At 38.3% G+C, this 12,315-nt stretch overlaps 1 protein-coding gene across 5 annotated transcripts in view; it reads right to left on the reverse strand.

The window, feature by feature from the left end:
- Positions 1–12,315, reverse strand: part of RABEP1 (rabaptin, RAB GTPase binding effector protein 1) — a 43,768-nt gene that overhangs the window by 4,268 nt on the left and 27,185 nt on the right. For 4 of the 5 annotated variants that reach the window (NM_205057.2, XM_046902293.1, XM_046902292.1 and 1 more), the window contains exons 7-17: positions 11,578–11,756; positions 10,460–10,585; positions 8,213–8,680; positions 6,387–6,491; positions 5,516–5,632; positions 5,039–5,137; positions 3,624–3,764; positions 2,767–2,956; positions 2,631–2,686; positions 1,662–1,760; positions 696–812 (exon numbers count right to left, since the gene is read on the reverse strand). In NM_205057.2, the coding sequence (NP_990388.2) occupies positions 696–812; positions 1,662–1,760; positions 2,631–2,686; positions 2,767–2,956; positions 3,624–3,764; positions 5,039–5,137; positions 5,516–5,632; positions 6,387–6,491; positions 8,213–8,680; positions 10,460–10,585; positions 11,578–11,756 (1,697 nt within the window). The remainder of the gene's footprint in view (positions 1–695; positions 813–1,661; positions 1,761–2,630; positions 2,687–2,766; positions 2,957–3,623; positions 3,765–5,038; positions 5,138–5,515; positions 5,633–6,386; positions 6,492–8,212; positions 8,681–10,459; positions 10,586–11,577; positions 11,757–12,315) is intronic. The other variant, XM_015295675.4, reaches the window with a different exon arrangement.

Here is a 12,315-nt window from a genome sequence, read left to right on the forward strand (position 1 = left end):
CTCTCTTGTACTACATACTCCTCCAGAAACAACCAGAACTAAAGAAGACAGATCCCTATTGTCCATCCACCTGAGCTCTGTCTAGTAAACAATCTCCTAATTCCTGTTTTTGTTTTCCAAATAAACCTGAACTCTGGACAATCTGTACTAACTCTGATGAAGTTCACTGAGTGGACTTGGCAAGAACCCAAAGGAGAGAGAGCACTGAATTTCAGTGTAATTCAGTGAGAAACAGCAACAAGGATAAGACTTGGATAGCATAAATAGAAAGTAATAAGTATAGCATGAAGAAGAACCATTCCATACATTCAGGACTGAACAGTAAAAGTTCCTCATTCTGTCCTCAAAATTTTCATATTATAAAATGCAATAAGGTGTAACATATAGTAAAGAAGTCAGGAAATGGACAATGAAATGATGAAATGCTAAGGCCCAAAATTACTGTCTTTTATGACTCTCTACAGTTTATCATAATAACTGTACATCTTTGCTGCTGAGAACAGATTTAAATCAATAATCAGAATTAAATCCCCTGATATAAATATTATACTAGCAATACCTCATCAGTTTACTACACTAATAACTATAAACATTGTTCATAAATGTCATCATAAGGAAAAATTCTAACTGCTGTAACTTATTTTATTCAGCTCCAGAGAAGCAGAGACACGGCTCACAGGTTGCACTGCCCTTACCTGAAGTGTCTGAGAAAGCTTTACAAAATCTCTCTGAACTTGCTCACTGACATCTAATTCAGTCTGCAGCCTCTGAGCTTTATTCTTCTCTTCAAACACCAGCTGTTCAAGGTTTGCCTGCAGAGAAAAAGATCCTTTATGCCATGCTTAAACAGCACAAAAAGAAAAAAAAAAAGAGAAACTTGCATAAACTGATTAGAGCACAATACTGGAGCAAGAAAACAGGGTTATTCTCAGTGAGCTGGCAAGAAATTAATCCAGTCACTCTTTCTACACTTCAGTTTTACAAAATGCAAAATATGGGGCTAATACTCATCAGTCAAGTATTATCATGATTAGATAGGTTAAAGTATGAAAAAGTCCCATGTCTTTTAACAGCAATATGTTCAGGGAACTCAAAACGAAAAAGCAGCATTCTGAGTTTCAGTGCAACCTGACTGTAGATGAAGGGCAGTAATCTGCTGGTGAAAATGTAATTGTCTTGCCATCTTTAGTTTTAGTCAAAGAAGTCTTTGGGGGAGGGAGAGAAGAGAAGAGAAAGAATAACTGTGATCTGATTTCTCTTCTTTTTTTTCTTCTTCTATCTGACTGTCAAAGTAGGGCTCCTTCCTACAGCAACAGAAAAATAACATGTATTCAGAAATACTAGAGCATTCAGACTAAGGTCTGGTTAATCAGGAAGCTCTCTTCATTTTCATCTTTGGAAGATAACCCAAAAGAGATATTCAAGGCAGAAACCAACACAGACCCAGTGCTTTAAAACTCCAAGTGCTAAGTGACTGGAGCAAGGATTTAAATCCAGAGGATTTAAAACTGGATTTAAAACCAGCAGAGGTTATTTCACTCCCAGAATCTTACCAACATTCCAAAAACTTCCTCTCCCACTCTTGGGTAGTAATATATCCTCTGAATAGAGTCTGATTATCAAAGAAGATGTATATGCACTTCACACCTGGACATATCTACCTTTGCTGCTGTTTCCTTCTTCAGCTGTTCTTCCAGAGTGTTTTTTGTTTCCTGCAGACTCTCCAGCTGCTGCAGGTATTCCTGTGAAGAACTTTCTAACTACATAATTAGAACAAAACAAAACAAAAAGATTAACTAAAATTTCTGGCACTTCCATTTCTCACAGTCCCTCCATTCAGGAAGTACAGTCTAAGTGCCTCTCCAGGGATTCAGAAATGAACCTAAGCAACCCTTCCTACGGATACAGAAAGCACTCTACGTTTTTCTCTCTTGTGTTTTTCTCAGAGCTGGAGAGAAGTTGCCAAAGCTAACTTTTTGGTTATTAATTAGGTGACATAATGTTAGTTAGGAATTAGCTAAGCTAATATTTAGGTTATAGATTAATAAACAGACAAAACACCTTTTAAGTACCAGACCTGTAAGTGTATCCCAGCCATACTCTGGAACCAATTCAGCAATTCTATCCTTCAAAGTTCCAGGCATGACTCTATGTATTTCCTTTGAAATGGTCACAGAAGGTACTCACAACACAGCAGTATGTACACTCTGAGTTGCTGCTGAGAGTTGCACATACATTCAGAGCATCCAGTACAATGCCAGTGCTTTCAGTAAGAAAATTTAAGTGCTTGTAACAGTGTTCCCTCCTACAGAAGGGTTATGTACATCAGTTCTTCACCATCCCACAAGCAAACTGAGATGAAGGAACAATAATGTGGCATATTTGAGAATTCTCTCCCTAGTTCAGCTCTCTTTCCCTCCCAGTGGCAGGCAGACTAAAGACAAATATATATTTATTACTGATATCCCTAAGGCAGTTGGGAAAAAAGGTAATTTTCTCAGATATTAAGTGGGCAATGTCAAAGACACCAAGACAGCACTGCTTGCAAAGTCCTGACAACTAGCAGAAAAAAGAATCCTATTTTCTTTGTTTAAACACACATAAAAACCCCACATGAAAGCGCTCCTTACCTGCTCTTTCTCCACTTTTATTCTTTCCAGTTCAGCTTTTAAACTGGAAATGGAAGCTGAAAAACAACATTAAAGCTTGAATGCAAGAAAAATCACTTCTTCCATTACCCATTTTGAGACTTTTACCCCTGCTCACCGATTTCCTCTTTGCAATTCTCTATTTCCAGCTGTAGAGTTTCTTCTATGTTTTCTTTCAAATACTGTTCAGCTTGAATCTGTTCTTTTAAGAATAAAATCTCTGCCTTAAGTTTCTCCTCCAGGTGATCTGCTGCTGTCCGTACACTAATGATGTCTTCACGATACTTTAAAATCAGCTCCCGGAGCTCCTGAATCAACGATGAGGAAGGAGTTGTGTTGTGATTGTCAGATATGCAAAGTACCATATCTCTACCCAACACAAAGTTGTGCAACCCCAATGTTCGCTCCACCATCCCAGAGCTTGCATCCAACAAGATATTAAAACAAAACTGCCATGAGTTTACTTGGTCATGGTAAATGAAAAGCTTGTAAAGATGCTCATCTCCAGGGGGTTATTTATTGTCCACTCCCCCACCCTTCACTCCCTACTCCATCCCATCTTTTAAGCTTGATGTGCTCAAGTTGTGAGTGAACGGACATAGATAGGCTATCTCTTGCTTATTCAAGGCTCATGATTATCACTGACTTAAACCTTAATGCCTAGGCAGAAAATAAAACAGTGGACTTAATTTAGTGAATCAATACTTGCTCTGGAGCCATGGTGATTGAGCAGTTGTGCACACTAAAAACTGTAGACAACACAGTAGCTGTTGGGCCAGAGTTAACTCTGAAGCATTCATGACACAGCTCACAATCACCAGTGGGAATCAGACAAGTGATTTTGTACATCACAGAATATGGGGCTCAAATCCAGAATATTGTTCAGTGTACTGCTTTGAGGCAGCATTTTGAAAAAGAAGCATCTTCCAATGGCAAGTCACACGTGTTTGTGTTAATCCTTTAGAAATGTTGTACCTCTGCTGCTTCTGGTAGAATGAAATCTTCAGCTTGTTGTAAAGACACATGTAAGCTATGTTTTCCTTGAAGACTTTCATTATCTTTCTGCAGTCTCACCAACTCTTCTGAAACCTGCTCCCTTGACTGCGTCAGAACAGCCTTCCAATACAAAGAAAAGCATAAGTTCTCACTTAGGATCATGTTCAGATCTCTTTATGCCCTACTTACTATCACTGCTTTCAAAAGTCTGATGGATTCTTTGTAAAAGAATGGAAATAAAATGGTTTTGTGGATCAAAATTATCAATCCCTTCTGCTGCCAGGCTTATGCATCAGAAATAAAGGCTGATGAAAAGAAGCAAGCAATAAATACAGCACTGACAGATTTCCCAGTTTTCTTCCACATTTATCCATTAGCTAACTGTGCTCATGCAGAAAATATGTTTCAGGAACTGCCAGAGCTGTTTATTAAAGTCACGTAACAACTCTGCTGTAAGATCAGGTTATTAACCTTAAACATTCAACCTGAAATTTTCAGCAGTGGGAGTCTGCCTCCTGTGCCTTCTGACATCAGAACAGCTTATCCTTTGCAAAGAGCAAGTATTAAGAAAATATAGTTTTGCCTGCATTACAAAATAAATAAATCCAGTGAAGCTTTTTGAGAGGAATCATAGCTCAGATGTCTTTGTATGAGTACTATAGGTGTACAGTTCTGAAAAGGAAACACAGATCAATACATTCTCCGAATCTCCTGCAGCTCCATTAGGCATTGCCACACACAGAACACCAAACAGAATGTATCTACAAGTGATATCCTGCAGGAATCCTGGACGCCAGAAATGCAATACTGAGATTGAGAAGAACAAATCTTTCCTCCCAGCACTGCTGTGCAAGGAAGGAGAAAAGCAGCAGCCCGATTCCAATAAAGAAGGGAACTGATTGCTTTAAGGAAGTCAGACTTTGTTCTGCCCTAGAAAATGAGGTCCTATTCCTGTCCCCTGGCATAATTCCTACGTGAGACTCAAAATAGTTTTTAAAAAGTACGCTCCCATACATACCTCCTTCTGGGTGTTAAGGCTGATATTTTAAGTCTGACCTGTTAAAACACTGAGCATTCGTCTCAAACTGAAGAAAATCTACTTCGCCTTCAGATTTGAAGTGAAATGGCATACTAAATATACATGAAAGGTAAGAAAAATAGTTGCCTAGTAAGCTTCATACTCATCTATGTGCCTACAAATGTGAGTTGTGATGGACTGGCCCCACAGACTCAGAGCTCATCGGCTGTATTAGAGCTCACATGGTTAGTATTTTTTACAAGTTATGACACAGAGCACTCTCTAGCCAGACTTGGGCAATCTTACAAGCACTGTGAGACCCAAAGGTTAGATAAACAGTGTTGTTCAAGTGATCTCTTGGTTTAAGCTGTCTTACCATTTGCTCCTGCACACTTCTCTTTGCTTGAGAAAACGCCTGCTGCAGTTCATTGAGGAAATTCTCTGACTTCTGACATTTAACCATTAGCAAAGAGATCTTAAAAAACCAAAAACACAAAAAACCCACAATCAAACAAACAAAAATTAAAAAACAACACATACAGAGATATAAAGCATGAAACAGATTTTGAAGAATAACATCTGAAGTTCCCTTCCCTGTTATAATCACTAACATACACTTCATCATTTCAAACTTACCCACTAAAAATGATTTTGTTAATTTGTTAATTGCTTACTCAGTAAAGTGATGTCACATTTCTTTTTTTTTTTTAGCTAACCCCAGAAATGGTCACCTTTGCTGCCTTTGCAGCAGGTAGTCCACCCAAAAACAACAGAAGACAAGAAAGAGTTCTTGTTACATACTATTGAATAACGTCTCTTGATTCCTACCAGCTTTATTACAAAATGCTTGTACCTGATTAGAGGAGTCTTCAGCACTTTGTTTCATATACTCCTCCAATTCCTGTTTATCTTTCATTGTTTTTTCCAGCTGGTCATTAGCCTGCCTCAGCATCACCTGCAGCTTTTTCACCTATGTTATTAGAACAAAATAATTTTCCATAAATCTCAGGAGTACTTATTCTCTGAACACAAATATAACATGACCCATCCCACTCCCAAGCAATAAAACAAATTCCTCAAAATCCTATGAAACACAGAAGTTCCTTTGCTGTTCCAAAAAGACTGTGCATCACTGACTAACACCTGTAAGGAAAAAGGACATCAAACGACTCTGGAGCACTGCTATGTAATAACTTCCATCACGTATTTCAAAGCAGAATGTGACTCATGCCTTCTATACAAATCTGAAATTTGTTCTTCAGTATGTGGCAGAAAACCTTTTTCAGTACTTTACAGTCATTTTATGCTGCTAGGATGAAGTCCTCTCATTTTTCCTTTACTATCAAAAATTCTTGCAGTCTCAAAGATAATATAGAATTTAATGCACGATAAGCATTTTAAAATATAAATTATGAAAGACACTGAATTCAGCATGAGCACAACCCCTTTTATAGAACAGTGCCATTAAATCATGATTTTGTAGCACTGAGTAAAGTGCTTTTCTGTGGTAAATATTTAAGAAATACACTTATATGGTGTTCATGACAACAAACCAGTAACAAATCATTGTCATGGTAATAAAATTACATGTTATCTGCATTTCAAGTATGCTGGCATTGTTCAAGATAAAAGCAACGAATAAAACAGCAAATGGCTCATTGTTGCATGCTAGAATAACTCCTACAGCTATCAAAATCTTGCTACAGGTAGAAAAGAAATCCTACCTGGTCTCTTGTTTCAGCCTCCTGAATCTGGATACCTTGCAACTGCTTCTCATAATTCGAGCACATATCGCAGCGCCTACCCAGCTTGTTCCCTGCATTCTGCACCTGGAGAACAGAGTTGTCACCTGCTACAAGGGCTACAAACTTGTTCAGGGAATGCAGGAGTGGTACAAACTCTGAGATGTGCTGTGTGCTCATAAAATACTACTGATAAAAGTCAGCAGCAGAATCATGTAACAGCAAGATTAAGTTGTAGATGTACAAGATAATGTAAAGCAGCTGCTGTGCATCATCTCTTGCTGTCACAAGCCCTACTACTAGCAAAAGAGCAGTAAGCCAGGACATGCAAGAATTCACTGGGTCATTTAGTGCATCCTTTTGAAACAGACCACATAACTACCCAGATAGAAAGACATTTCAGAGAAAAGATTTTAATTTACTTAGTGTTTAATACTATTCCCCACCATAGCTCAGTATCGGAGACCAAATAACAGCTAAAAGAACAGCTGGGAAAGAAGAAAGTAAAAGAAAAGTTTAAAACAAACTACAAACAGTAGGGGGAAAGAACTGCCCAAGTGTGCAGCAAACAAACAGAGATTGCCAGCCATGAGGGGCACAAATGGGAGCTTTCTTCAAGTTCTAACTGCAGTGAGGTCTGTGCTGAAGTCTCAATTGTATTTGCTGCTCCATGTGCCTCCCACACAGAGCAGCAGTTGCATGCCCCCTGCCTGTCCTCCTGCCTCCAGAAATAAACGAGAAGCAGGGTGTTTCTTCTGTGAATTCTACAAAAGGGTTGGAATAAAATGTCATCCAAATGTCAGCAGGGCATGAAATACTCAAGAGCAGAGTATTTCACTCAGCTCTGAGACTGCAGCACAACAGATTCTTCCTCTAGGTATTACAAAGTAGTAGCAACACAAAACCCAGAAACTTTACAATAGGTTTGCAGAGATTTTTTAAGTAATGATTTACCTATAGTTGAATTTCAGGAAACGGAGGAAATAAAATATCATCACTTCTTCACCTCATCTGTCCTTTGCTTGTTTTTTTCCACCTGCATTCTGACATCCATTTCCCCAGATCCTCCATCTCACCTTTACCCATTTCTGACTTCTCTTTGCCTCCCTTTTTCCCCCTGAAGCATTACTTCTTTGATCTCTCTTTGGAAATAGTAAGCACAGGAGCCACGCAGTGCTCTTTTCAGCAGGAAGCCAAATGCAGGCTTTAAACTGGCATCATACAAAGCTGGTGTAAAACTGACAGGCAGAACCACCCAGAAGTATCCGTTTCCTTGGTCACCCATACTGAAGCTGGCACAGCATTAAGACTAATCTGCTGCTTGTTGCTCTCATAATGTGTTTTTTAATGATGCAAGTCCCTGACAATGTTATGAAGCTTCCTTTGTACTAGCTCTGTATGCTATGCATATCTTGGTTGCTCATTTCTAAACTGCACTCCATGCATAACCCTCAGTAAATATCCTCAGCATGACAAAAGATCCTTTTGTTAATCTCTGGCCCTTCCTAGCCACCCCCAGCTCCCTCCATACATGAAATCAAGAGCTACTTCTGCCATACCCTCCCCTAAATACACTGCATCAAATAAAGCTGACTTTCCCATGAACGTGGCCCATCAATGCTCTTTAGATTAAGTGTGCTTTACCTATAGAAATATTCCAAGAGAAAAAAGTGAATAGCTGCATATTTCCTGACTGCAAGTTTAGTACATCCAGGAGAACTGAGCAACTTCTCCCTGCAGGCAGCCCACAGCACAGAGCCTCCTGCCAGGCATGGCATGGTCACAGTAGAGGCATGATGGGTACTCACCTCTTTCTGCAGCAGATTCCACTCTGTCTCGCTCACCAAGCGGTAACCGCTAGGAGACACATATGCGCTTTCAACTCCTTGTGTAACACTGGAAAGAAGTGAAGCAGTCTCTTCTTGCTCTGGTGTCATTGCTTTGATTGCTTTCTCCTGATCTTTGGTTAACATAAACCCACTAGGCATTTGCAGAGACCCAAGGGAAGCTGTATCATAGTTCTCAGACACTGAATCTGCTCCAACAAGTGGTCCAAAATCTGACTCATCCAGGTTCCCAGCAGATTTTGCTTTGTTGTTGTATCCTAAAGCTTTGGACTGTAAAGATCCAGATGTCCCTAGACTGTCTGTTGACTGTGCTCTCCGTAGTCCATCTTTAAACATATCGTTTTCTGATTTATTGAACGATTCACCAGAAGACAGAAGCAAGTCTGCGTCCAACGAATGGACTGAGCTGTGGGTGCTATTTAAATGCACCTGTAATTGAAAAATAAGGGAGAAGTTATATATTCCAGTCTAGAAGCATGGTACAAGTGAAATGCTGGACACCAAATACAAGGGGTATCAAAGGGAGGCTTAAATTGGCTTTGGTAAAAGCATCTGATGGCTAAACTTAAGACTGCAGAGAAAAGGATACAGAACTGAAATGTACCAGCCACCATTAAAGGAAAATAATCTTCTGTTAACAGAGTGCTTTTATAAGAATCTGTCCTCCTGCCAGCTCTCTTACAAGGACACAGTCACCTTACATCTTCCAGTATTTGAAACAAGGCACTTCTTCCACTAAAAGAGATACAACCTGCAGCATCACTTCTAGAACTGTAATCCAGAGAACAGAATGCATGGATTGCACTTTCATAACTATGTTTAGATGTTTGTCCAACTTAAAAACAGTTAACACCAACATAAAAGCAAGCAAAGAATGATGTATTTAGATTCTACTTCATGCTGACAAGTGAATATTTCTCTCGTATTTCTTTCTTCTGCTTAAGGAGTCTGACAAAATATTGTAAGAGAAAGAAGTTTTTGTGGTTTTTTTTGTTTGTTTTTTGTTTTTTAACTATATTTAAAATTTTATTTTCACATAAAATAAACTGAAAAGGAATGAGGCTAGGATTAAGTAGAAAAGCATCCTGGGGAATATCAATACCAAAAGCCACAGTAGCTGTCCTGTGACCTGTATAAGGAACATTAAGTCTCTTGATCTATTTTTATTTATTTGCAGCACTAAAAGACACCAGCAATGCTTTGTTTAAAAAGCATATGGCTGTTTTCAAAACATCTTCCAATATTGTACACTTCTGCTTTGCCATTAGCCAAGTAAAGAAAGTAACCCTGAAAGTCTCTTTAGAAATATATTAGATTCCTTAATAGGTCCAACACAGACTAGAAAAAGAGATAAGCAAGCAAAACACAATGGAAGAGGAGAAATAACTAACTGCCCACTCTGATATCTGCTTCCAGCTTCCAACCTGTGTGCTCATTGGTCTTTCTGCTTCACAAGTGAAAACTTTAAGCAAATCCCAAATGCAATTTCCTACAACACCAAAAGTACCCGCTAATGAACCCCATCCAGAATTATCACTTGTTCTGACTGTATAGTAAAGCTACTAACACAACTCAGGTGGCTTCAGCAAAAACCTGGTGCTGAGCCTCAATTACTGGCTTGGCTGACAAAAGCTTATTTTTGGCTGCTGAATAGATTTGGCCCAAACCCTCAGTTTGCACAGTTGGATACATCTAGAGAGATATAGATATAGATAATGATACATAGATATAAATATGTGGATAGCACATACAGATGCACACATGCTATTTTGCACATGCTAAAGCAGATGACTTATTTAGCCATCAGTGACCTCACAGTCGTCTAAGCAGTGTAAATTTAGTACAGAATTCAAGAAATAGGTTAGCAAATTAGCTGCAAAATGCTTGCTTCCTGTCCAGATTTAACTGGTTTAATGCTGAGAATTTAGGTGTGTTAGAAGGTGGTTATAAATCCCCAAAGAATTTAACAGCAGTTAACATCCAGAACGCAGAAGGTAGATGTTGTTTCTAACAGCAACTCTCAGAAGATTTTAAAGAATCGTTTTCCAATTTTCATTAAAATTTATGTATTCAAGTGCAGCTCAAAAGGTTTTTTATTGCTCAGTATGAATTACAAGAGACAGAGATCAAAGGGCACAAAGGGCATTTGTATTTGTAATCATCACCCTGAGAAATGAACAAGTACATGAAGTTCCTTTAATTTTTTACCTCTTCATTAGAGAACTGGGTAAGGGATTCCTCATGGGCTAAAGAACACGAAGCTTTTGTTTCATCGTCTGAATCTTTCTGTTTCTGTTCCTTTCTTTTGCTAAGTCTCTGCTGATCATCTTCTTCCTGGAAATCAATTCACAAAAAGATGAATGCATATAAGCAAGATTCAGCTATACTATAGTAGTCATTAGCTTTCATCATAAAGTGTTATTAAAAAAAGGCAATAATAGAATGGGGTTTTGGTTTTGGTTTTCTCTCACACTCTTTTTTGTTGTTGTTGTTAAAACCCCAGTAGTTATCTCTTCAGGGTTCTTTTGGTTAAAAGTCACTTAGTGTTCATACCACAAGGCACCCAAACTCACTTAAATGATAACCTGTTTTTCATAGCTAGTGGACAATCGTTGCTTAGTTCAGCAATTTTAATCAAATAACATAATATTTAGATCAAATTTCCTGTTACAAGAATTACCAAATAAGCAACCGCACCAACAACTCTTACACTGGCTATTGAATAGAACCTGGTAACATACACTAAATGCATCCTCAAAGACCACACACAAACCATCAAATCAAGCATGAAAATAAGTGCCTTGATCACACTAAGCACTGCAATATAACAAAAAGAATCAAATAAAGATATCAGAGAAAACAAAATCAAAATACTAATACACAATCACTTGTATGAGAGAACAACAAACCTGCACCCCAGAACCCACAAAAACCTAGACAGAAGTGAACCTCCTATCTTAGCATCTTTAATATCTTAACATAATTTTTTTTACACCACAGATGACAGTTTCTTCCTCCAAGGTTAACTTTTGGATATTATTACCTATTCACTTAACAATATTAGCAACGTTACTTTAAAGGCTAGCACAGATATTAGTATTAAAGTATTCACACAAACTGAGTGTTTCTGTTACAACCATCAGCTGTCATTCAAAGGGAGAACTTCTATTTCAACTGTCAGCTGTCATTTTTTGGAAATGTTAACACACATTCATAACTTCTGCCTCCAAGATACGTTTTCTATACCTGTTGTACTATATGAAATTAACAGTATTAAAAAAAAGAAGAGAGAGAGAAAAAAGAAAACCAGGAGAGCAGAGACTGACCTGATCTTTTTTTTTCAGTTCTTCGACCTGTCGAAGCTGCTCAGAGGTCAGGACAATCTCCATACGTTGCATGTCTCTCATCAGCAAACGCTGGGACTCCAAGAACTGGTCATTGGCTTTTTGCCACGTGTGTTTCAACTGGTTGTGCTGTTGTCGCTCTTGCTCTAAGAGATGGCAGACTATTCAAGAACAGAAAGAATCATTCTGAACCAGAATTCTTTAATGACTCCTCCTGAGTGAGACATTCTCATGAATAGAAGTAATTACTGTTCTAATAAAAAACAATATGGCTTTGTTCAGAAACTACTTAGGATGAAATAAGAAATGTTCTTAATTCCTGTATCAAGCTTGAGATAAAGGATGCATTACTGACAATTTTAAGATTTCCCAGTTAGAAAGCTAATGCTTTCACTTCGATCATGAGCTCTAATATTCTCCTTTTTAAGTGCTGGTGTTAAAAGACTGTTTAAGTCCCTATTTATTTCAACAGAAAGTTCTGTTTTTCATATGATTCTGCTTCCTACGGGCATGTACATACATTTCCACATCCATTCCACCACAAAGCATTCAGAATTGAGATATTTCAGGGAGACATATCACCAGCTTACATTACAGAAATAATGCTCATAATTCTACACAAATAAAGGACACCAAAATCACCTTAGTAATAAAGCTCGCAGTACTATGAGAACCTAAGACCCATTCAGCAGCATCCCTAGAAAGAGTAAACTGATTTAT

Source organism: Gallus gallus, chromosome 19 (genome assembly GCF_016699485.2).
Source record: "Gallus gallus isolate bGalGal1 chromosome 19, bGalGal1.mat.broiler.GRCg7b, whole genome shotgun sequence".
Taxonomy (NCBI): Eukaryota; Metazoa; Chordata; class Aves; order Galliformes; family Phasianidae; genus Gallus; species Gallus gallus.